The sequence below is a fragment of the Dipodomys merriami genome, unplaced genomic scaffold (assembly GCF_024711535.1).
Source record: "Dipodomys merriami isolate MVZ:Mamm:240054 unplaced genomic scaffold, mDipMer1.0.p SCAF_130, whole genome shotgun sequence".
Lineage (NCBI taxonomy): Eukaryota > Metazoa > Chordata > Mammalia > Rodentia > Heteromyidae > Dipodomys > Dipodomys merriami.
Window position 1 is genome coordinate 1,754,646 of NW_027202605.1, and position 25,355 is coordinate 1,780,000.

At 42.3% G+C, this 25,355-nt stretch overlaps 1 protein-coding gene across 4 annotated transcripts in view; it reads right to left on the reverse strand.

Annotated features, from left to right (window-relative positions):
* Positions 1–7,371: 7,371 nt before the first annotated feature.
* Positions 7,372–25,355, reverse strand: part of Gria1 (glutamate ionotropic receptor AMPA type subunit 1) — a 355,061-nt gene continuing 337,077 nt past the window's right edge. For 3 of the 4 annotated variants that reach the window (XM_070019368.1, XM_070019365.1, XM_070019364.1), the window contains 2 exons: positions 19,851–19,985; positions 7,372–10,377 (listed from right to left, as the gene is read on the reverse strand). In XM_070019368.1, coding sequence (XP_069875469.1) covers positions 10,177–10,377; positions 19,851–19,985 — 336 coding nt within the window. In that variant the 3' untranslated portion in view covers positions 7,372–10,176. The remainder of the gene's footprint in view (positions 10,378–19,850; positions 19,986–25,355) is intronic. The other variant, XM_070019367.1, reaches the window with a different exon arrangement.

Here is a 25,355-nt window from a genome sequence, read left to right on the forward strand (position 1 = left end):
CATTCATTTTGAGCTGCCTTTGTATCGAATGACTTTTCCAGATCATGGCTCAGTTTACCTATTTACCTTTTAGCTAACTCTTTAGGGGGGAAAAACCAAAAACAACCAAAAACTCCAAACCTCCAGATACTGAATTTTAGGACTGTTTGAACGTGAAACCACTTCTTTTTGTTTTCCTTTAAGTATGCTTGGCTTCAAACCAAGATAACTACTAAGAATTTAGGGAATCATGGGAAAGCGTCTCACATTAGCTTCTTTTTAAAAATAATATAATTGGGGAAAATGTTTGGATAATTTCTAAAGTCCATTCTGCTTCATAGAGCTTTTCAGAATCTCATTTATTTATTAAAATTATTCTGTCAGGAAATACTTCTACCTCCCTTTCCCAGTATATTGTGAAGCATGAAAGCAGATAACAAATATATGCTCATTGGAAGCATGCATATGTTCAACCAACCTTACCTATTTCATTATTCATTAAGTCATTCTACAGTGATCAAAGCCTGGATAGTTTCTGTGGCTTTTTTTTTTTTTTTTGTGATCGTGTGCTTACTGACTGTGGCAGTAATCCAAACATATTTATGCAGAAACCTTCCATATATTCTGTACATTTTAAGAGCATCTGTCCTGTGGTACCTATGAGATATTATTTTCAACATTTCTTAGTGACCCACTCCCCAAAACTTATTATAAACCTTCAGGCTTTGAGGAGAATGTTTTATTATAACAAGGATGGCCAATTGCAAAGGCTTGTCCAGGGTTTTGTTTTTTGTTTTTAATAGAAACTATTGTATCATCAAATGGCTTCTTTTCATCTATGTTGGAAATTCCTATATTGTGAGATTTATATAACATCTAGTTTGCTTTAGTCTACTTCTGCCCCCTCAGTTTGCTCCTGTGTGAGATTAGATCGGTGGCCAGACCTCCTAGAGTGATTGACTTGAGGATGGATGGAATGAGTGCCATGCTCAGAGCCACGCCTCCCAGAGTGATTGACATGAGGATGGAATGAGTGCCTCGATCCTATCTTGGGCTAGAGCTCTCCCCAGGACAGATGCCTGAAGTATGTTAGTATTTCTTGTTTGATTATTTGTTTTTGTTCAGGTTTTGGGCCTTGTCCTCTCATTTTTTTTTCTTCTGTTTAAAGCTGGTGCTTTACCACTTGCAAATCTTCATTTCTGGCTTATGTTTTGGTGGTAATTGGGAGGAAGAGTCTTTTGGACCTTTGAGTCTGGGCTGGCTTTGAACTGCAATTCTCAGATCTCAGCTTCCTGAGTATATAGGATGAGAGTAGGTGAAACTACCCAGGTACCTGGCCAGCTTTTCTTTTCTTTTTTTTCTAGACTGAAGGTCTGATTAATAAATGAGTCTCTTTTTTCAATCCCCAAACTTCCAACCACTCTCTGCTTCATGATAAATTCACCACCAGCTTTCCAAACCCAGCCTAGCCTCATAATTCACAGCTCTCCTTGGCCATCCTGGTGCCAGCTCTGTGGCCAAGTTGCCCTTTTCCTAAAGAAGCCTTCTCAATCCTGCCTTCACATCCTGATTTAATCAGTTTCCCCTTTTCTGAAAGCCATCTCTTCCGATTCTGATTATATAATACATACACAATGCTCAAAGCAGAATACAAACTCAGTTCCCTACCTTCCATTTTTCCCCCCCTCAGGCCAAGATGATCTATGCCTCCTTCAGACCCCTGTAGTGCTTCAGTGCTACCTAGTCCATCATTTATTAAGTCATTCAATAAATACTGATTAAGGATTTATTGTATGACAAGTATTGGGCTATGGGGTGAAGGATGAGGTCACTGGCCTTGTGAATTCATAGTCTAGATGGGGGGGTGCCTAAATGGAATATACACTACATTATTAGATGGTGGTGGGAAGACTTGTGTCAGATAGGTGCTGTTCTTGGTAGATGATACAAGGTTAAGGTATGGGTGATGAGGAGACAGACTTGTAGAGATCTGAGTGAGAAGGTTTCAAGCTAAGGGAACAAAAGGTTAGAAGGGTGTTGAAATGGTCCTAATGGCATAGTGAAGAAAGAGAAGCTGGTATGGCTGAAAAATAGTGAGCAAAGAGGAGAGATGCGGCTCGAGCCTTACTTCTAGAGATTGCACACAAAGTGTTGACAAGCATGTGGAAGATGACCAAGGCACTTTCCCCCCTCTTATTTGACACAGACCACCTTTCAACTTGTTGTGTATTTAACAGGTTTCTGTGTCATTTTTTGCCCCTCAACTGTCAACACTCTTAGAAGAAGGCTCTCGCTCATTGTTTCTTACTCTCCACGATCTCTACCTGTGGACCTGGATGCGTGCTACGTATATAGGTATGACTGAAGGATGAAGGCATCTCATTTTGGGGTAAAGATGCTGCTTATCTGATCTCTTAGTGGGGGGAGGAGAGAGGAGAAGGCTCATGTGTGGCTCTCCTTGAATTGGTTCCTGGCTTGCACTGCCATTTGTCAAAGAGAGATCAAGGAAACAGAGCAGCAGAACACAAACTATCTGCAGGCCTAGCCCCTTGCTATCTCCTGAGTCAGGTCATTAGCTCTGTTTTATCTCTTGATTGACTCAGCCTTGTCTTCCCTGTTAGGTATGGTTAATGCCATTGGACCATCTCCTCTAACTGCAATTCTCTAAACTCAACTTCTTTCTGACTTCATTGCATGTAACTGTCATCTTCTCTCTGTTCACTCAACTTAGAATCCTGTTTCTTTTTTTCTTTTCCTTTTCTCTCCTCCCTCCCTCCCTCCTTCCCTCCCTCCCTCCCTCCCTTCTTTCCTTCCTTCCTTCCTTCCTTCCTTCCTTCCTTCCTTCCTTCCTTCCTTCCTTCCTTCTTTCCTTCCTTCCTTCCTTCCTTCCTTCCTCCAGCTTTTTCTGTTTATGTGGTACTGAGGAATCAAACCCAGGGCTTCATGCATGCTAGGCAAGCACTAAGCTAAATTCCCAGCACCTCCTCCCTTCCTCCCTTCCATCCTTCCTCCCTTCCATCCTTCCTCCCTCCCTCCCTCCCTCCCTTCCTTCCTTCCTTCCTTCCTTCCTTCCTTCCTTCCTTCCTTCCTTCCTCCTTCCCTCCCTCCTTCCCTCCCTCCCTCCCTCTCTTCCTTTCTTCCTTCCTTCCTTCCTTCCTTTCTTCCTTCCTTCCTTCCTTCCTTCCTTCCTTCCTTCCTTCCTTCCTTCCTTCCTTCCTTCCTTCCTTCCTTCTTTCCTTCCTTCCTTCCCTTTCTTTCTTTCTTTCTTTCCTTGTCCTGAGCTTGAACTCAGCTCCCAAGCTCTGTCCCTGACCTTTTGTGTTCAAGACCACTTTGAGCCATGGTTCTGCTTCCAGCTTTTTGGTGATTAATAGGAGATAAGAGTCTCACAGACTCTTCTGCTCGAGCTGGCTTGAACTGTGATCCTCAGATACCAGCCTCCTGAGTAGCTACGATTACAGATGTGAGCCACCAGCCCTTTAGCTCCTGGCCCTTTTCTATTTAGCCGTGTCTTGTCATCATCCACACCTCAGGGTACTATGTGGATGCTGTAATGATATAGTATCCAATCATATAACCTCCATTGAGGTTTCTCAACCACAGTACTATTGGCATTTTAGGTAGAGGTCAGTCTTCTCTGGGGGAAACTCTCCTGTGCATTGTGCTATGGTCAGCATCCACCCCTGGTCTCTAGTCACCTGTGCCAGTGCAGCAGCCTCTTCCTTTGATCATGAAAACTCAAAATGGTCCAGATACCTCTCAGAGACAAAATGAGTGAGAGCTACTTACAATGGGAGACTGTAAACAAGAGAGCTCTTCCTCTCATTTTACAAATGAGGACACTAAAACTTAAGAGTGGTAAAATGAATAAATAGCTCAAGGTCACCCAGCAAGCAAAGTGCTAGTGGTGCAGGTATTTTATATCTTATAAATCATGATCTGGTGCTTTGTTTAGCAGGGTAGATAAACCTGAAGACAAAATTGTATTAGAATGTAGGCTAAGCTCTTAGTTGGACTCATGACCTTGATGTGTGTGTGTGTGTGTGTGTGTGTGTGTGTGTGTGTGTGTGTGTGTGTGTGTGTGTGTGTGTTGGTATTAAGGCTTGAACTCAGGGCCTATTGCTTTCTTTTGTTTTTTTCACTCAAGGCTGGTGCTTTACCACTTGAGCTACACCTCTCCTTCTGGCTTTATTTGGGTGGTTCATTGGAGATAAGAGTCTCAAAGACTTTCCTGCACAAGCTGGCTTTGAACCACAGTCCTCAGATCTCAACCTCCTGAGTAGCTAGGATTACAGGCCTGAGATACTGGGGCCCAACTTGACGTTGGTGTTTGAAGCCTCCATTTTTTTTTCTCATGAAGGCAATAAGGCCCCATCATGCAAGGTTTGTTTAGAGGATCAAGGGTGATGCGTCTGAGACTTTAACATCAGAATAAATCTTGTAGTTAAGTGTCAGTAAATGCTGCCTCCCATCCTCAAGCACACAATAAAAAGGACAAGCAGAATAGAGGAAGAAGACTTAGAGTGGTCACCAGGTGGCCTGAGAATGCCCGTAGAAGATGAGATGGATGGTTGGAGTCTTTTCCTGAGCTATGTCACAAAGGCAGATGGTGGGATTTTTGTGTCTAGAATGGAAATAGCCAAGTAGTTTTCCAGTTTGGAAAATAACTGCCTTGGTTGAAGGCTGACTCATCTGACAAAGCTGTTTCTCTCTCTCTCTCTTCCCTTCCTGCATCCCCCTCCTCCCCACCCAAGAGCTATTGCGCTGATGATAATCTTACCTTGAAAGTCTCGTGACACTCTTTTCTTGCCCATAGAATGTCAGGTTATTATGTGCATGTGTAAAAGAGCCTTGGGAGCTCAAGTTGGGGTATCTGTGTTTTGCTCTTCCTGTGTCAGGTGGCTATAATAATAGTATATCCTGCAATGCCATGGTGTGTTTTGCTGTTGTAGATTTTGTGTTTTTGTTTTAGTTGTGGGGACCGGATTCAGTCTCCTACATACTAAGTGAAGAGCTCTATCTCTGAGCTATGGTTTATCCGTAGGGCCATGGAGATTGGATATCCTGGACTTTCTCCCTCTCCCCTGCTCTCCCCTTCTCCGCTCAACTCAGGTTCAAACTTATTGAGGATGTACGAGTATGCTGTTCAGAGGTCGGGTATTGGCCAAGTTTCTTCTCCCTTGTGCCTGGCTCTTCACAAGAAATTCAGTTCCCAGTTATGAGACTGTCCACAAATACAGCCATAATTTAGGATGTACAAAGGGCAAAAGGAAAGGGATCGCAGGCAAATAAAGTGGTTCACCGCCAGGAAAACAGGGTTCTGCTGTTAGTCTGGCTGCAGACAAATATCCTTAGTACAATGCTTTGTAATTTTCAAAGACTTCCTTCCTTTCACTCTTTCTTTCTTCCTTCCTTTTCTCCTCCTTCCTTCCTTCCTTCCTTCCTTCCTTCCTTCCTTCCTTCCTTCCTCTTTCTCCCTTTCTCCCTCTTTCTCCCTTTCTCCCTCCCTCCCTTCTTTCTTTCTTTCTTTCTTTCTTTCTTTCTTTCTTTCTTTCTTTCCTTCTTTCTTTCTTTCTTTCCTTCTTTCTTTTTCTTTCTTTTTCTTTCTTTCTTTCTTTCTTTCTTTCTTTCTTTCTTTCTTTCTTTCTTTCTTTCTTTCTTTCTTTTTCTTTCTTTCTTTCTTTCTTCTTTGTGTGCATTAGTACTGGGCTTGAACTCAGGACCTCAAACTCTCTCTTGCTTTTTCCACTCAATGCTGGTTCTCTACCACTTGATCCATATCTCCAGTTCTGGCTTTTTGCTGGTTAATTGGGAATACTTTTTTGCCTGGCTTGACTTTGAACTGTGACCTCAGACTCTCCTGAATAGCTAGGATTACAGGCTTGAGCCACGAGTGCGCCTAGCCTCAAAGGCATTTTATACTTGGAGAAACTCAGGATAGCCCAAGTGTGATTTTTTCCCCTAGCTGTGCATTATAATAGCTCAGGAATTCAGGATAAAACAACCCCAGACTACCACTACCACCACCAAAACAACTATAAGGGCCTGTGTTTCATCTTGGCCAGCTAACTCTGCAAAGGCATCTAGGTTGAATCCTAGTGACTTAAAAATTGCCTTTGAGCATTCTAAAACACATTTAGGTTGAGAATTATTGCCTATTTTGAGACAAGACATTCTTATTTGTGTGTGTATGTTTGTTGTTGTTGTTGTATGGGCGACTGTACCCAGAACCTTGCATTTTGTAGGGAAACTCTTTACTCCATCAACAATCCCTAAGCCATGATGTCCCAATTTCTTTGATGAGCAAAGGGGCTTGAACTCAGGGCTTGGGTGCTGTCCCTGAACATTTTTCGTCAAGACTAGTGCTCATCAGCCACAGCTCCATTTCGTGTGTGTGTGTGTGTGTGTGTGTGTGTGTGTGTGTGTGTGTGTGTGTGTGTTGCTTAATTGGAAATAAGACTCATGGGCTTTTATGCCTAGGTTGGCTTTGAACCGTGATCCTCAGAATTCAGCCTCCTGAGTAGCTAGGATTATAAGCATGAGCCATCAGTACCCAATTTAGTTTGATTTTGAGTTTTTCTATTATTTCAGTGAAAGATATTTGTACCTCTCTCTGCAGGGCCTGGACAATTCTGTCATAGTGCCTTTTACAGTGTGACAGACCAGGTAACCTGAAGAATATGGGGAGGGTGGTTCAAAGAGTCCAGGAAAGGAGCACTGGTGGTTTTATTGGTTGAGATGAGTGTCTCAGTAACTTTTTTGCTTGGGTTTGCCTCCAGCTGTGAACTTCCTAATCTCTGCCTCCTGAGTTGCTAGGATTATAGATGTAGGTCACTGTACTCAGCCCAGAAAGCTCATCTTACTATGGGAGAGAAAAGCTGTAGGGCAAGGACAAGGATCATGGGATCAGGAGATGGAAACTCAGTATGGAGTTGGGTTTTGCTGTGACCTTGTGCACACCACAAATATACTTTGGCCCCAATAATGGGACATGTCTGAGAGACATTCCCCATCATCCACCCAAATTGGAAATACCATGGCTGTAAGTCAAACCCAGTTTTCTAAGAGGTTGATGCCATAGATGCTGAGTGCAGATACCATTCTACCTTTGTGTATGTGTGTGTGTGTGTGTGTGTGTGTGTGTGTGTGTGTGTGTGTGTGTGTGTGTGCGCGCGCGCGCATGCATGTGTGTGTTTTAATACCTAATGAATTAACTCACAACATTCAGGTCCAGCCAAAATGACTTCAGCGATGTTTATGAGGCGGGCCCAGCAATCATCATTAAAAACTTATTACTCTGGTTCAACCATAAGACAAGAACCTTTAGAGCCCTGGCTTCTGAAATGGAACAACAAAAAAAAAATGGAATGGACAAAGATGAAAAGCAGGTCATGGATCCACAGTGATTTAATTCTCGGTGATATTTTCATTTTATGCAAATACCCAAAGGAAAAAAAAAAAGAAAGAAACCTGGCTCTCTGAAAGTTAAATAGGAACCCTCCCCTCAAATAATGACTGTTTGATCAAGCAAGAATTCTTTCACACATCTGCTGAGTTAAAAACAAAAATAGAGGTTAAATAATAATAATAATAATAATAATAATAATAATAATAATAATAATAATAATAATAATAATAAAAGCCCAGGTACCAAACAGCAAAATTTAATGAAAGCCAGAACTGTTAAGTATGGATTCTTGTTGAGAAAAATGTCAGTTTCTTGCAGAGTATTCCCATTGCTCTATTTTTAAGAAAAAATGTAGTAAAAATACATAATACAAGTTAACTTTTTTTTCTTCTTGCTTCTATTTCCCCTTCCTACATCCATTGGTGAAAATAGCATCTTCTTTGGAGTCTTGGACTCCTCTCCTCATGTTGCTCAAACCCCTCATTTCAAGCATAGACGATCTCTCTGTAGCAGATCATGTTTACTGGTAGGCCCAGTGATTTGAGAACATTTTACCAGGCCAAAGGCAAAAAGTCTTTAGAAGCAGGTTGATGATAAAGGGTTATGTTCAACTCTTCTGAAGTATAGGCTTTCCTAGTGTCGGGTCACGTCCTCTTCAAAGTGGAAGGCTAAGAGCTAAGAAAAAGTCTGGCATTCAGGCAAGATGTTGGAGTTGGACATTCGTCGGCAATATTGAAAAGTACAGTCCACCATCTTGAAAATGCTGCTCTCGATACCAGACTTGGTATGAAGACTTGAGAAAAACGGACCAACCCTTGAGTTCAGAGAGCCGAAGAGTTGGCTTGGGAATGGGCTCTCTGTTGTGACTGATGAAAGAAAATGAGGGGAAACATAAAAATGGTGAGTGTTCACCAACAGAATCCATGGATAAAGCCCATTGTAACTTCACCATAACCCCTTAGTAGGCTCCCAAAACAGGTTTGTCGGTTGCTAATAGAAGGTTGGATAGACATAAAAGGGGAGGAAACACACCAAAATACGGTTGTCAATAAAAGCGAATGGTACATGGCACTGGCTGAATCATGCACCTTAGAAAGTGTGGCTGTTGGAGAGCAGGAAGCCAATTGCACCAGGAATGAAAGCTGGGCTCTCCAATAAAATGATGTGCTGGAATCTCCCACATCCAACCAAAGTTTGGAGTCAGCCCAGGTGAGCCTTGTTGCTTCTCCAACCATATTTGACCCTACCTTGATCCTTTTGGCATGGGTGTATTGATTCTGCTCATAGTAATATAATATCCTTGTTCTCTCTTAGCCAAAGGAGAAGGTCAGACTCCTTGGGTTAATAATTTTGATCAGGCATATTTTGTGTCCCCAATGTCATTAGGATAACTCATATCCCTGTCCTTCTTCACATAACTCAGTCTTGGGCTTGCTTCTTAAGAGCACATTCTCACATGCTAAGCAACATTCTACATGAATATTGTATCAGTCTATTTGGCCTCTCACTGGGACAGGATTCACTGTGGAAGGCTGCCTCATGGGACAACTCTGAGGTTTCCACTTTCCAAATTCTTCTGTCCCCTTTTCTTCTCTACTTCACTTGCATACCCTGTCTTTCCCACATAAGAGGTTCCAAAGGCCAAACTCCACCAACAGGGTTCCTGCTCAGATGTCAAAGCAAATGGTATCCCTCTGGCTGTCAGCAATTCCCAGGCTTGTGTTCGTTCAGGAAGGCCAATTAGCTTTCAGCCAGCACACAACCTGTCTTTGAAGCCTGCACATGAAGCCATCACCAAAGAATAGCTTCTCAAGGGTGAGGCCAACTCTGAAGAAATTTGCCATGGTCATTTTTGGCGCATCAGAAATTCTCACATCTTAGTGGATATTTTTTTTTAAGAAAAAAGTTTTTAAGCAGCAATAATGAGTCCTCCTCTGGATGAAGATCTGCCCTCGTCCTTTCCAACACCTTTTCACATATGGTCTTGGCTAAATCAGTGCTTCCAGAATGTTCCATCTGGGGGGATGGGCAGTCGTCTTTTCTAGTAACAACTCTCTCTCTCTCTCTCTCCTTCCACGGCTTGGGGCTAAGGAGCAGAAGGTGACGTGGAACCTTGTCTCTTTCCCTTCCCCTGGGAAATTAGTTTGTATTTTGCTCCCCCTCCCCCTTTGCCTTGCTTTGTAAGGTGGAATGAATCTTGATTCTCTCCAATCTGAAAACTGAAGAAGAAAGGTTGGGAAATGAGAAAGGAAGGAAGGAAGAGGGGGGGGCTCACAGAACCCTCAAACTGGATAGATGAGTAAGAAAATGATCACGCACACAAAGATGCATTAACAGCCGAATTAAAAAAAAAAAACAACCGAAAACCAAAAACCAGTCCAGCACGTTCATGTCTGTTCCAACGACTTCCTTTCCAGAGGTGCAGGATTTGCTCGGTGTGAGTGTCTATCTCTCTCATTGAAGCCCAGTGTTATTTATCATCCTTATTTAGCCAACGTAAAAGGGTGAAAGAACACACATACACACACACAAAAAAAGAAAGAAAGAAAAGAAGAAAAGGTAAAAGGAAGGTAAATTTTTTTTTAAAATTAGTTAGGAAAAAATCTGTTGGCTCTTCTTGCTTGTGGTTGGTGGTGGGTAGCATTTTCATCTTGTTGGGGTTTTTTTTTTGTCTTTTTTTTTTTTTTTTTTTTTTTTGGCACTGAAGGATTTCGGATGGGATCAAGGGAGCCTGAGCCTGCTCCCAAAGGGTTTTTATTTTATGTTTTTTTTTTCCTGTTCTGCTCCAGTTACAACCCCGTGGCCCCCAGAGGCATCCCTGATGTATGACTCATGCAGGGGATGGACTGCATGGACTTGGGAAAGTCGTGACTGACCACCCGGCCATTCTCTCCGCTGCCACTGCCGCTGGTTCCTGCCCCACTGTTGCGGGGGAGAGTCGATGTCCGTATGGCTTCGTTGATGGATTGCTGTGGGATCAAACAGAAACCCTTTTTCAGAAGGACAGGGGTGTTCTACCCCAGGTCCTTGGTAATGATGGTCAAGGGGAAATAGACTGGACTTCAACTAAAACCCCAAATTCTCCTTTCTATCCAGGTGTTTGGGTTTTCCCCTCCTGTTCTTCTCTAGTATGCCAAAATCCACTTCCACTCACAAAGCTTGTGTGTGGCTAAATCAGGGCAATGCTTAATTCCTTCTCTAGGAATAAGCATCTAGGAATATTCTTCCTTTAGTAACTAGGTTTCATGTTTACTAAATAAGCTAGTCTTGGGGGAGTGTACAGATCTTTCTTAATGCTTCTATTCTGTGATTCCTAAAGGTGGATTATTCCTTGGAATGATTGATTTTGATAAATAGAGATTAAATGGACAAGTAGAGAAAAACTAAAAGAAAAATCTGTATTCTAATTCTGGTTTGGATATCAACCAATCAACACATCGTGGGACTTTGTGCTTATTTAAGCCTTTTAAATCAGTCTACAAAACATTACTAGGTATCTGTAGACCTCTTCTCTCCCTCCTTCCCTCCCTCCTTCCCTCTCTCCCTTCCTCCCTCCCTCCCTTTCTTCCTTACTTCCTCCCTCCTTCCATCTCTTCCTCCCTCTCTTCCTTCCTTTTACCTCCCTTCCTCTCCACTCCCTCATTTCTTAGCATGAGTGACATTATTGCATTGAAATGCTTTGAATTGCTAAAAGAAACCGAGGATATATTATTGCTAGGTTCAACGAAAAACTTTCTATTTTTCTTTAGAAAAAAATTCCATACTCCCTGTAGCACTACACGTTCAGAAAGTACAAGACTCATCTGTGTAAGACAATATGGAAAATGTAATTGGAAAATGTGCTACAGAAAATAAGGATGCCTTTCTCAGATTATGGTGGGCATGCTGAGGCTTCCCACCACCATACATGACCCACACTTCTACAGAGACATCAACTGGGTGTTACTAGCCTTGTAGTTTCTAGGGGGCTGAAAAGTATTCTGAGAATCAATCCCCCAAATAGGAGAAATTCAGTGGAGTATTTAAGACTGTAAGCTAGGTCAAGAATCAAATATTATTAGACACAAGGACAGATTCTCTTCAGAGTTCTTTTATAGAAAGAAATTTTATGACATGAAATTCCAGATCTATCTTCCTGACCTCTGACTTCCCATGAAAAAAAACCATCACAGTTGACAAATGTCTATAATCTTAGCTGGGACTCAGGGCACTGTGATCTGAGTATCAAATTCCAAATCTAGCCCCAGCACACAAAGCTGAGAGACTATCGTCAATTACCCAGCAAAAAGCCAGAAGTAGAAGTGCAGCTCAAGTGGTAGAGCACCATCCTTGAGTGAAAAAAGCTAAGAAAGAGTGAGGAAATCTGAGTTCAAGTCCTAGAATTGAGGTGGAAAGAAAGAAAATAAAGATATAAAGATGGAAACAGAATTTTTGAGGTGGGGCTTAGTTTTTGTTTGAAAGGAATCAATATAAGGGAAAAGAGATGGCTATGTGTAAGGTTCCTTTTCTTTCTTTCTTTTTTTGTCAGTCATGGGGCTTGAACTCTGGGCCTGAGCGCTGTCCCTCAGCTCTTCAGCTCAAGGCTAGCGCTCTACCACTTGAGCTACAGCACCACTTCCGGTTTTCTGGTGGTTTATTGGGGATAAGAGTCTCATGGACTTTCCTGACTAGGCTGGCTTTGAACCGCAATCCTTAGATCTCAGCCTCCTGAGTAGCTAGGATTACAGGCATGAGCCACTGGAGCCGGGCGAAAGGTTTATTTCTCTAAGACGAATCATATCCATTTTCCAAGACTTATTCTGTCATTTAGTACCCATATGTTATATATTCTCTTGTAATGGCTCTGCTACAGATGTGTTTTATTTATTTGTTCAATTACTTATTTATTTATTTATTTATTTTTGCCACTCATTGGGCTTGAATTTGGGGCCTGGGAATTGTTCCTGAGCTTTTGTGCTCAAGGCTAGTGCTCTACCATTTAAGCCACAGCTCCACTTCTGACTTTTTTTTTTAGGTGGTTAATTGGAATTAAAAGTCTTTTAGTTCGTTTTTCAACATAACGACTTGAACATCTCATTGTTGCAATGGGTCCACCTGTATCCCTATTTAAATGCTTTGTTTTTTCCCTTCCACTCTGTGTTTGTGTGGGAGATGGGAAGGGATAGGAAGGGGAAACAAAGGAGGAGGCAACAATGCTTGATAAGAAATGTACTCATTATCTTGCCCATGTAATTGTAACTCCTCTGTACAGTATTTTTACAATAAAAAAAAGTCTTTTAGATTTTCTTGCCTGAGCTGGCTTTGAATCACGATCCTTAGATCTCAACCTCCTGTATAGCAGGATTACAGGTGGGAGCCATCAGTGCACAGCAAGTTTTAACATACAAACACACGTCTATCTATCTATCTATCTATCTATCTATCTATCTATCTATCTATCTATCTATCTATCTATCTATCTATCTATCTATCTATCTATGATTAACTTGTGGGTGGAAATGGGAGGGAAAAACTGTGAGAGAGCAAGAGAAGGGGTGACATTGTCCAGAAAGAAATATACTTGTTAGCTGACTTATATAACCATCACCCTTTGTATATCACCTTTACAATAACAAATAGGGAGGGATAGATGAGAATGTTGAAAGGGGAGACATTCAACAAGATATTTGGTATTCATAAGCTCTTTCGTCAGATGGTAACTCCTTTGTACAGCTACTTAAAGGTCATAATAAAAAGAATAAAATAAAATAAATTTTCTGGGCTGGGAAGGTAGAGTGCTTGCCTTGCATGCATGAGGCCCTGGGTTCGATTCCTCAGCACCACTTAAGCAGAAAAAGCTGGAACTGGCTCTGTGGCTCAAGTGGTAGAGCGCTCACCTTGAGCTGAAGAGCTGATGAGGGACAGTGCCCAGGCCCAGAGTTCAGCCCTCACGACTGCCCAAAAATAAATAAATAAATAAAGTTTCTTTCATTAAAAAAAATCCACAAGTCAAATAAATTGGCCCCATTTGTCCCTTTGCACACATTGAGCTGGTCTCCTCCTTAAATCCTGCAAACTTGGTTTATTTACTTTCTCCGTTGGCAGTCCTCCACCAAAAGAGGAAATGTGATTTGGATCTCAGTCTTTTAAGTCAAAAGGCCAAATAAATATAAGCATGAGTCCACATGAGGAAGATGTGCACTGAACACATAGTTAATGCTTATTTACTCTCACTGAAAAAGAGAAAAGTTTGGAAAAGAAATCACATTGATCTAAATGGGAAATGTGGAACTTTCTATGGTTTAGCTCAGAATGTCCAGCCTGCATTGATTTTTCTTTGCCACATTCCTTTCATTATTAAGGGAGTTTAACTCAAATGGACCCCCCCTCCCATCCTTAAGTTTAAAATTCACACTTTAGACTTTGTTCCTCACATATTCCCACAATGTTGCCTTCAAATTGGAGGAACTTCATGAATTTATCTTGTCAGACAAGATTTCATGGCATAGTCAACAATGGTCTGAGATACTTAGCTGGGTATTAAAACAGAAAACTTTCAAGTCATTGGGTGCTGGTGGCTCAGGCCTGTCATCCTAGCTACTCAGGAAATTGAGATCTAAGGATGGTGGTTCAAAGCCAGCCTGCGCAGAAAAGTCACCAGTGAGTGATCCAAGAGCTGAAAAGTGGAGCTGTAGTTTGAATGGTAGCCTTGAATCAGAAACCTAAGGGACAGCACCCAGGCCCTAAGTTCAAGCCCCTCGTGGTAGAACAAAAAAAAATCATCCTCATAAAAAAAAGAGAGAGAGAAATCTACAAGTTATATCACCAGAGCTGGTTTTCTTGGTAGCTGAGAGCTTTTCAGAGGTTTGTACTCTACAGTGCTCATGGGCTCTTAGGAAAAGAGATCAATTGAGCCAGATTGACTTGAAACACAGTGCTAAAAAAAATCAGACCAGACACTGATGGCTCATACCTTGTCATCCTAGCTACTCAGGAGGCTAAGATCTGAGGATCAAGGTTCAATACCAGCCCTGGCAGGAAAGTCTGTAAGATTCTTTATCTCCAATGAACCACCAGAAAACTGGAAGTGGTGCTATGGCTCAAAGTGGTAGAGCACTAACCTTGAGCAGAAAAAGAGCTCAGGAACAGCACGTAGGCCTGGAGTTCAATTTCACAACTGACCAAAAAAAAAAAAAAAAAAAAAAAAGTAACTCACTAGTTCTTTTTTCTTCTTCTTCTTTTCTTGGGTCCAGTCATGGGGCCTGAACTCTGTGCCTGGGCACTGTCCCTCAGTTCTTCAGCTCAAGGCTAGCACTCTATTACTTGAGCCACAGCGCCACTTCTGGCTTTTTGTTCCTGCTTATGAGGTGCTGAGGAATCGAACCCAGGGCCTCATGCATGCAAGGCAAGCACTCTACCACTGAGCCACCTTCCCAGCCCCTCACTAGTTCTTAAATTTCTCTGCACACTAGGTGACTAGGGTACTTTGAGCAAAAGCCTGGATATTTGAGTCATAGTCCAATTCCATTGACTTAATTGATCTATTCCATTCACTTTAGAGAAAAGCTGATTGACTGGTGTAAGACAACAATGATCTTCTAACCTAGTGAGAAAGTAGATGACTTTCTATAGGTCTTTCTACTCTCTATACCTAAGTTGTCATTAGCTGATGTGATTCCTGCCCTTACTTCTGAGAGTCTGGTTCTCTGTCTCTCCTTGACACAGCAGTCATTTGTGTGTGTGTGTGTGTGTGTGTGTGTGTGTGTGTGTGTGTGTGTGTGTGTGTGTGTGTGTGTGTGTGTGTGTGTGTGTGTGTGTATGCATGTATGTGTGGTCCTGGAGCTTGAACTCAGGGACTGGGCACTGTCCCTGAGCATTTTGCTCAAGAGTAGCCCTCTACCACTTGCCCTAAAGCTCTACAATTGGCTTTTTTGTGGTTAATTGGAAACAAGAGGCTCACAGACTTTCCTACCTGGGCTGACTTTGAACCATAATCCTCAGATCTCAGCCTCCTGGGTAGCTAGGATTACAGGTGTAAACCATTGGCTCTCAGCTTATAGCAGTCCTTCTTAAAGTGCATGCCAGCCATGGTGCCTGTTCTTGCTTTGTTTGAAACTGGGAGAAAAGGGCAAGTGGAAGGCACAACTTCAAAGCCTTCCCCAATTTGGCTCTTCAGAGATTCATTTTGCCAACAGGGATTCCAACCTAACCATTTGGTCTCTTGCTTGACTAATAAAATCCTACATAGTCTCTGCATGTCATAGAATAGCCTAGTAAAAGAACTCCCCTTGGTAATGACCTCATCCAGGCATATCTGCAAAGAATTGGCAGTGACCACCTACCATAGAAGATGCTTCCCCTTGTGTTAGCAAGTCACTCAGCTGCTCGTTAATTACAGGGAAATGTGCAAAACCTCCATTGTCACTGCATAAGCCTGTCCCATGTAATTTTGCAAGGTCAATGGCTCTCCTAGGGATGGGAGAGGTGGGAACTTACTTCCACTTGGGAACAAGATGGTGAATAATGAAAGATTCTGCTGGTCCTTAGTTCTGGACTAAGAGTCCTGTGTATTTTTCCTTGGCAGCAGAAAAGAGTGGGGATATCAGATGCTATTTTATTCAGAATGTGCCTTAAGGCCATATATATATATATATGCCCTTATATATAATAATATATACAACATATTATATATAATAAAAAATATTATTTTGCCAGTCCTCTGGCTTGAACTGAGCAGGGCCTGGGCCTGAGCTTCTTTTGCTTAAGGCTAGGACTCTACCACTTGAGTCACAGCACCACTTCCAGCTTTTTTGTTTGTTTGTTTGTTTGTTTATGTGGTACTGAGGAATCAAAATCAGGGCTTCATGCATGCTAGGCAAGCACTATACCATTAAGCCATATTCCCAGCCCAAGGTTGTATATTTTTGCTACTATCTGAAAATTTAAATTATACTCCAACTGGGTGTTGGTGGTGCATGCTTGTAATCTTAGCTGTAATCTCAGGATTGTGGTTCAAAGTCAGCCCAGGTAGAAAAGTCCATAACACTTGAAAAAGAAAACTTTAGTTAACTAACAAAAAGCAAGAAGCAGAGCTGTGGCATAAGGGGTAAGAACAACAGCCTTAAGCAAAAAAAAAAAAAAAAAAAAAGGAAACACACACACACAAACACACACACATCCTAGTTGTCATGTGGTTAGTTTAGAGCAGGAACAATATTTAGGGCTTGGGCTTTGTAGAAGCCATGTTGAATGGCTAATTGACCTGATAGAAAAAGCTTCTTCAACTTCTAATGTTTCACCTGCAACCTTTCAAGATGGTTGTGTTACATGGTCAATGAATATGTACTGAAAACACTTGGAACTGAAATTGAACGCTATGTAAGATACCTTGCCTTCTTTTTTTTTCTTCTTTTATTTGTGCTGATAATGGAGCTTGAACTCCCTGCCTATGTGCAGTCCCTTAGCTTTTCCTTTTTCTTGGTTTTTTTTTTTTTTTGGTCGGTCGTGGGGCTTGAACTCTGGGCTTGGGGGCTGTCCCTCAGCTCTTCAGCTCAAGGCAAGCAGTCTACCACTTGAACCACAGCACCACTTCCAGTTTTCTAGTGGTTTATTGGAGATAAGAGTCTCAGGGACTTTCCTGCTCGGGCTGGCTTTGAACTGTGATCCTCAGATCTCAGCCTCCTCGGTAACTAGGATTACAGGTGTGAGCCACTGGCACCTGGCTCCCTTACTTTTTCATGCAAGGCCAGTGCTCTATCATTCGAGCTTTTTTTTTTTCTGGTTAATGAGAGTCTCCTGGACTTTCCTGTTGCTCCAGCTGGCTTTGAACAGTGATCCTCAGATCTCAGCTTCCTGAGCCTTTTCTTTCCTTCCCTTTCCTTCTTTTCTCTATGTACACTTGTCTTCCCTTGCCACGCCTTCTTCCACGAAGTGTAGAAAAAGGCTTTTTAAGCACTGTTGAGACGTAAGGAGCCCTAAACTAATTTAGGGTCTCAAGTCCTTAGGAGTTGGTCATATACAATGATGAAGGAAAGAAACAAGAGGAACAGTCTAGCCTAAAGCTCTTGTCTCAATCGTTTGCATCTCCATGGAAGGTTATGGACTGCCCTTCTGAAAAAAATAAGCTAATTACTTTGGGAAAAGGCAGAAGCACAGAGAGTAATAAAGCCAACTGCCATACTGCAAAGTTTGATTAGCAAGTGATGTGCATTCTTCTTCATTCATCTGGAGAAGAGAGGAGTGGAGAAATGAAGGAGACATTTCAGGCTTGGGGATTTTAGAGGGTGTAAGCAAAGAAGGCTTTGTTTGTGTCCAGGAATCCTTGTTATGGTTAGCCAAACTCGTTGGAAGTCTACATTAAATCTAGGATCTTATCCAATGTCTTTGTTGTGATCTGCTTTCAATTTTTTTTTTTTTTTTTGCCAGTTCTGGGGCTTGAACTCAAGGCCTGGGCACTGTCCCTGAGCTTCTTTTGTTCAAGGTTATCACTCTACATTTGAGCCACAGTTCCACTTCCGGCTTTTTCTATTTATGTGGTACTAAGGAATCAAACTCAGGGCTTCATGCATGTTAGGCAAGCACTCTATTACTAAGCCACAGTCTCAGCCCTGCCTTTTTATTTCTAAGATGACTTGGAGGTGGGTGATCTAGTCAAAGATAGGACCAAAGTATTCTTAGGTCTTCTAGTCAAATCACCTATATGTGCCTCGATTGTTCCTTGTTGGTTTATCTTAGAGAAGTCTCCTTTTATTATTGTTATTATTATTATTATTATTATTATTATTATTATTATTATTATTATTATTATTATTATTTTGTCAGTCACGGGACTTGAACTCAGGGCCTGGGTGCTGTCCTTGAACTCTTTTGCTCAAGGCTAGCACTCTACCACTTTGACCCACAGCTCTGCTTTTGGTTTTCTGGTGGTTAGTTGGAGATAAGAGTCTCACAGACTTTCCTGCCTGGGCTAGCTTCGTACCATGATCCTGACATCTCAGCCTCCTGAGTAACTAGTATGTCAGGTATGAGCCACCGGTGCCCAGCTCCTGTGAATAACTTTTTGTGCACTTTGTTTGCTGAAGGTGCTACAAGGTCACAGGCTACATCCCCATAATGCTTTGCTCACAGTGGTCACTTGATCGACTTCCTTAAACACTACCTTACTGAAGCAAAATGATCAAGTGTGAGAGACTTTCATAGTCATTTAGTCCTCCATTTCCTTCAGAAGCTCAAATGCGTATATTTGTAAGATTTATTTATTCTCTACTTGTATACCTTCAGGTATACTAACTTGTGGGATTCTTTATCCCATCTTTCGGTTGCTATGTGAGAAAAATGGATTTTATGTACTATATTAACACTGAATTCCTTCCTTCCTTCCTTCATTTCTTTCTTTCTTTCTCTTTCTTTCTTTCTTTCTCTCTTTCTTTCTTTCTCTCTTTCTTTCTTTCTTTCTTTCTTTCTTTCTTTCTTTCTTTCTTTCTTTCTTTCTTTCTTTCTTTCTTTCTTTCCTTATTTCTTTTCCCCCTCTGTCTCTGTCTCTGCCTCTGTCTCTCTCTCCTTCCTTCTTTTGGTGGTGGTAATGGTATTTGAACTCAGGGCCTTACTCTTGGCCACCAGTAGAGATCTCCAGCCCTTTCTGTTTTAGTTATTTGTCAGATAAATATCATCCCTCCCCTCCCCCCCCTTCCAAATGGACTCAGACTGGCATTCTCCTAACCATAAAGCTGGGATTACAGGGATGAGCAACCACCCTATTTTTCGATTGCTTTTTGCCATTAGTTTTGTTGTATATTGTGGAACTACATAAAACTGTTTGCTTTCCCACTTGGAATGTTTCCCAACAGCTCTTACATTCTTCCTCATCATTCCTTCTGTTGTGCTGTACTCACCTCTCTTAGATGTGATTTGGGATTGTCTACCTTATCTAGCTACCACCTTCCTTTTCTTCAGGATCTAGTTTGCAGTTGTCTAGATCACAAAGTAGAAGCAAAGACCAAATTCACCAAGTATAGGAAGATCCATGCAGAGTAGAGAGTAGCAAGACCTTCTATTTAATCCTGACATTTCCCCCCTCCCCCATTTAAGAGTAAATAGGCTTTCCCACATCTGGGGTGTGACACTTCTATTAAGACCACTGCAGAATCATTAGATTTTCTAGCAATCACTCTGGTCTCCTTGTGCTAGACTGTCCACTCAAACCTTTAATTTTATGACCCATCTATGCCTGATGTAGTTGTTATTTCGGGGGGCGGGGGGCTACATTTGCCTGGTGGATTCCATCTTCTTTCTATGATCATCTCTGGCCTATGTTCCTGTCACTTCTGAATGGTATCCTGTTTGTTCTTGGTCTTGGGCTAACCTCAAGCCCACCCCATCCCTCTCTAATCCTTTCTAGTCAAGAAATTTTCCTAAAATTCAGCTTGCATCCTAGATTGGGGGGAGGGGGAGGGATGAGGGGGAAGGACTAGGAAGATGATGACACCTTCATTCGTTTGGATTCACTACGGGATTTGTAGCAGAACTCAATTAAGGCAACCAGCATGGCTAGTCCCAGTCCTCCGATCAGGATGTAGAATACGCCTGCCACATTGCTGAGGCTCAGAGCACTTGTCTTGTCCTAAAAGGAGGAGGGAAAGGGGTGGGAGGGAAGAGGAAAAGTGAGTCAAGAAGCCAAAGATCATCGAAGCCACAGCATATGTACACACAATCACTCAATCCCATCCCCTCCTTAGCATACATAGCAATTCCATTGGCTGAGTATTCAACTCTTCCCCAGAGGGGACACAATATAGATTACACATAAACTTTCCAACCATCCCTCTTGTGTTGAATTGATATGTTACTCCTCCTTTAATACCTTTTGCTTAGGGTGAGAGATAGCACAGTAAATCTGGGGGGTGGGGGTACATTCTATAAGAGGTGAACTCTGGAGAATACCCTGTTCTTTTTTGAAGACAACACCCCTTCTTTATTTTTCCCTCACTCCTTGTCTGCCCCCATCTCTTAGTTGCTTGGCAACAAATCGACCTTACTCATGGCTCCTGGCTCTGAGCTTTTTTATTTTTTGACTTTCAGAGTTGGTACTTAAAAAAAATGAACTGCCTCTTAGATGTGCCTTTGATTTCAACTTAATAAGACAGTGATTGTCCATATAAGAAAGACCAAGGCATGTATACTTTTAACTACTGCTCTGAGTCCTTATTGGGGATGGGAGGGGGGGAGAGGTGGACAAGAGGGGAGAGGGGCTGAAACCTGGGGGCTTGCCATAGTAGAATGCCACTGAGATAGAAAATGGGCCTATTAAATCCTAATAATTGTGCTTAATTGTGCCTTTTTTTTCCACTTGTTAGAGGTACTTGCTACAAGAACATCAGTAGGTAGATCAGAGTGGCGGAATTTAGATATCTCTGTTACTGATGGACAAAAAACCAAAAATGATATCGTGGTGTCTCTGGTACAGTGTGCTGAATTCCTAACTGTCTGGGACCAAATACTCAGGTTCAGTAAAAGGACATTACCCCTGAGTTCAGTCATGGCCAAAGGGTTCAAAAGTGGGCAAGTGAGGGACAATACTCCCCCTACCCAATATACCCAGACCCAAGTAGTGAGTGGGAGAAGGCACTTAAATTCATGGCAGATCCAAAAACAAACAAACAAAACAATCTTTAAATCTTGGCAGCATAGTCATCTCTAGTTGCCATGGTAGCTTTCCACACTTTTGTTTGTATTATCCATGCAGGAACAAAGGTCTCATTCTATTAAAATAAAATGCATGTCTCAGTGGGCTGATTGTGTGTGGTTTTATACCTCTCTCTGGGGGGGATGGAGGCAGAGAACCACACAGGAGGTGGCTGTAAACTTTAGAAACTTCTCTGACACTTGCTTATTAGGCTCTGGGTGTTTGGAAGGGAGTTTCCTGGGGTGGCGTGGGGTCAAGGGGCAAGGGGTAGATGAATGAAGAGGGGAAGAGGGGGTGCCTGCAGTCAAGGAAAAGAATGAGGGAAGAAGTGGGGAGGGGAGGGATGGGTGAGAACGTTCAAAGGGGTGACATGGATCAAGTTACGTGGTACTCAAACCACTTTGTTAGATGGCAACTCCTTTAGACAACTACTTAAAGATAATTTTTTTAAATGGAAAAAAAGGAAGGGAATATCTTATCCATCACTCCAGGAGCCTTTGCCCTATGACTGCTTGTTGCATTATATAGGATTTCAGCAGGAGCTGTATTTAGGGACTGCACCTAAGCAAGTAGCCCAGAGCACTTTCCCACCCCAGAAGCAGCCTTTGGCCAGCAGAGACAGTGTTATCTAAAGCATATCCCACTTCCAGTGGCTTTCTGCATCTGGTTCTCCTTAGCTAAGCCTCGCCTAGCTTTGGGAACAGTGGTGATGATTATTTAAAAGTTGCAAAGGGGTGAATGTGGCTCCTGCTCTGAGATAATTTGTCTGTTAAAAGTGCAAAAATAAATTTAATGCTTGGTGTGTTTCTGTGCATACCCTACCACATTTAGAAAAAATGAGGGAAGGGGAGGGATGAGTGAGAGTATTAAAAAGTGGGGTGCAGAGGGAAGACATTGATAAGATGTGTGGTATTCAGGAACTGCTTTGTTAGGTGACAACTACTTGTAATTATTTTTTTAAAGCATTGAATGAACACGTGAATGTCTACTTCACATGACTTGTCCAGAACCTTTAACATGGATGGGTCTCTATGTGTTGTTCGGAAAGTATGGGTCCTGCACAGAAATTTCTAGAAGACTCTTCGGTTTGGACAAGGGCAAGGATGGGGTGAGATGGAGCGGTATCTTCCTGTATCATCAGCTCACATCACATCTTAGCCAAAAATGATCTTAGCTGTCAGTGATGCCAAGGAATGATAAGGAAAAGGGGAGACAGGAAGCTTAGAGCTATGCTGACTGAGTTCACAGGTTGATTTTCTTTTTCTTCCTTCCTTCCTTTCGTCAGTCCTTGGGGCTTGAACTCAGGGGCTGGGCACTGTCACTGAGCTTTTCTGCTCAAAGCTAGGGCTCTACAGTTTTAAGTGACAGCTTGATTTCTGGTTTTCAGGTTTTCAGGTTTCTGGTTTTCATTGGAGATAAAACTCTCATAGACTTTCCTGCCCAGGTTGGCTTTGAACTGTGATCCTCAGATCTCAGCTTCCCAAATAGCTAGGATCACAAGTGGTATGAGTTGCCAGTGCCTAGCCTGATTATCATTATGTTTTGATAGGGGAAGTATACCATATTGCTTTGTCTGTCCCCATGTTTTTCTTGAGTTCACTGTGGTTGTAGGGAGCCTTTGAGGATGATGGAGTTGTGGGCAACCTCTTTTGTAACTCTTTCTGAAGATCCTATGAGAATGTCTCCCTCCTTGGCTCTAGAAGGTAAGAGTGTCCCGGAACCACAATCTTCCTGATCGTGGGCCAATGTGCTCAACTCCTGGTTGAGATGCAATTCCTGTAAACTTCTTGTCCGGGATGGTTTCAAACAATGATCCTCTTGATTTAGTCTCCAGAGTAGCTGGGATTACAGACTCGCTATGATGAGCTTTTAGAACAACTTTAGATCTTTCTAAGGATGCTTGAGGTCTTCCACTCTGTGGTCATTACTGACTCATTTCCCTCTATTGGATTATAAATGGGCCATCTTGGAGCAGAGTCAAAACAAAAATCTCTTTTACTTGAGGATCGGAGTTCTAATTCTTCCTTTGATCCACTGTGCATAGTTGAAGAGACTCCTCTTGTGGATGTGTGTACAAAAGGCAATTTTCCCACTTCATAGGCAAATGCCACGCTTCCTAGTTGTGAGTAGGGTTTGAGACTTTTGAGCATTTATCCAAGAGACCCTATGCTCTTCCTGTCCCAGAGCAGCTGTGTTCCCCCAGAGCTAGGCAGCTTGTTGGTGGGAGTGAAAAAAGTCACAACATGTCTCTCACCAGGAACACAGAGAGAGACAGAGAGAGACAGAGTGAGAGAGAAAGAGGCAGAGGCAGAGAACCAGAGACAGAGACATAGAGAGACACACATGGAGAGAAAAAAGAGGATTGTAAGAGTGACAGGTGATAAGAAAAAAGAAAAAAACCCATCTTTCAGCATCATTGGGCTCATTGCTATGGTGACCAGCCCTCACCCTTTGATCTGTTCTGAACCCGTTGTCTCAATTTGCTGTTTCCCCTTCATATTTCTCCTAGCTCTTCCCACCTATTGCGGGACTGTCTCAGAGTTCCTCTGTGTTTGCTTCTCAGCCATCATCCCTTCCAAGAATGTTCAGGACATCCAAGATGATGACTTCAAGTCTTTTGGACTTGGAAGAAGACACAACTCAGTCTGATGCAGAGGCTTGAGGCTTCCTTTGTGGCATCTATGGAATGTTCTAAGAAGAAGTCATGCCTCAGTTTCTCCAAAAGTTTCCCATTCCTTCTTCTCTTCCAGGTTGTGCGGATGAACTCCAACCAAGCCATAGTCCTCCTTACACTCTTCCAGAATTCCAAAGATGTTTCTATGATGCTTGCAATTGGATTTCTTCAGGCTTTGCCTGCAAGCTGACCATGTGCTGAATCTGTCATCTGTCTGCCATGCAGGAGGTACAGCTAACTCCTCAGCCACTGACTGGTCTTTCGGCTATGCCGATTTCTTCTTGTGCCTTTCCAAAACGTTTTATTTTATGTGGAAGAGTGTTTTTTTTTTCCTTCCATAAGTTGTTGATTGGTTCTTGGAAATAAAAGATGAGCGCACTGATGGAACACACTAATTCACTAAGCTACTGGAAGATAACTTTGGCCTATCCTTTCCAAGTACTATGAACCAGAAAGGGCAATAGTTGTAAATTCCTCAGATTTGGATGCATTTTGAAAAGAAGCTGACAGGGATACGGGAGGATGCAGCCCCAGGGTTGGAACAAATGATCTCTGACATAATTTGAAGCATCCAAGAGGGCTTCCAAATGATCAGATGATCTGGGAATCAGGCCTTTCAGCAAGTCTTCTTGGGGACTAAAGCTCTTTAGGGCATGAACAAAAAAAGAAAAAGAAACTCATGTTCATTGGCAACTTTTGCTGTTCCATTTCCAAACCAGGCCAGTTCTGGAACCTGAATGTGTTTTGTTTTTTTTTTCTCCCAAGAGCAACGCAGGATGAGAATTGGCCCATGGTGTTAATAATTGGCAAGGCAAATAGTGTGCGAAGCCGGATGGCTGTGGGGGTGGCTCGTTTCAACAGCGTGTGCTCAGGGACCTACTGCCGTACAATGCACTCCAGAACATTCTGACTCAAAGCAAAATCTCAGCATAGAACTCTTAAGGAGACCATGTGGGTTGGTGGAGCACAATTCATATGCTGGCTCCAGGCCAGGTTCCAGCCTAAATGGGGTTCCTTCTCCCCACTCTCTCTCCCCAAAAACTGCCCCCTAAATGTGAACTGAATTTTGGTTTGGATAATGAATTAGTGCACAGGGATCTTGTGTGCTCATAAACAACAACAAAAAAAAAAACCCCTAAAACTCCAAGATGGCTGTCCAACAGAGGTTTTTTTCTAGCTCACAATAAAACATAATTTGTGTGTGTGTGTGTGTGTGTGTGTGTGTGTGTGTGTGTGTGCCAGTCCTGAGGCTTGAACTCAGGGCCTGAGTGTTATCTCTGAGCTTTTTTTTTCTTTTCTTTTCTCAAGGCTGGTGATCTACCACTTTAGCCACAGCTCCATTCTCGGGTAGTTCAATGGCGATATGGATTTCACTGATTTTTTTTTTTTCTGCCTGAACTGGCTTCAAACTGTGTTCCTCCTGAGTAACTAGTACTATAGATAGCTAGGATGACAGGCATCAGCCACGAGTGCCTGGCAAAAAAAAAAAAAAAAAAAAAAACTTTTTAAAGAAAAATCTCTGTCTCTCATCCCTCCTCCTTAGGGAAGGACAGGAGAATTAAGATGTGTGGCTTTTAGGGACTTTGAGCGAGGTGTTTCACTATTCAGTCTTTCATTTGGACCCCTGCCATCCA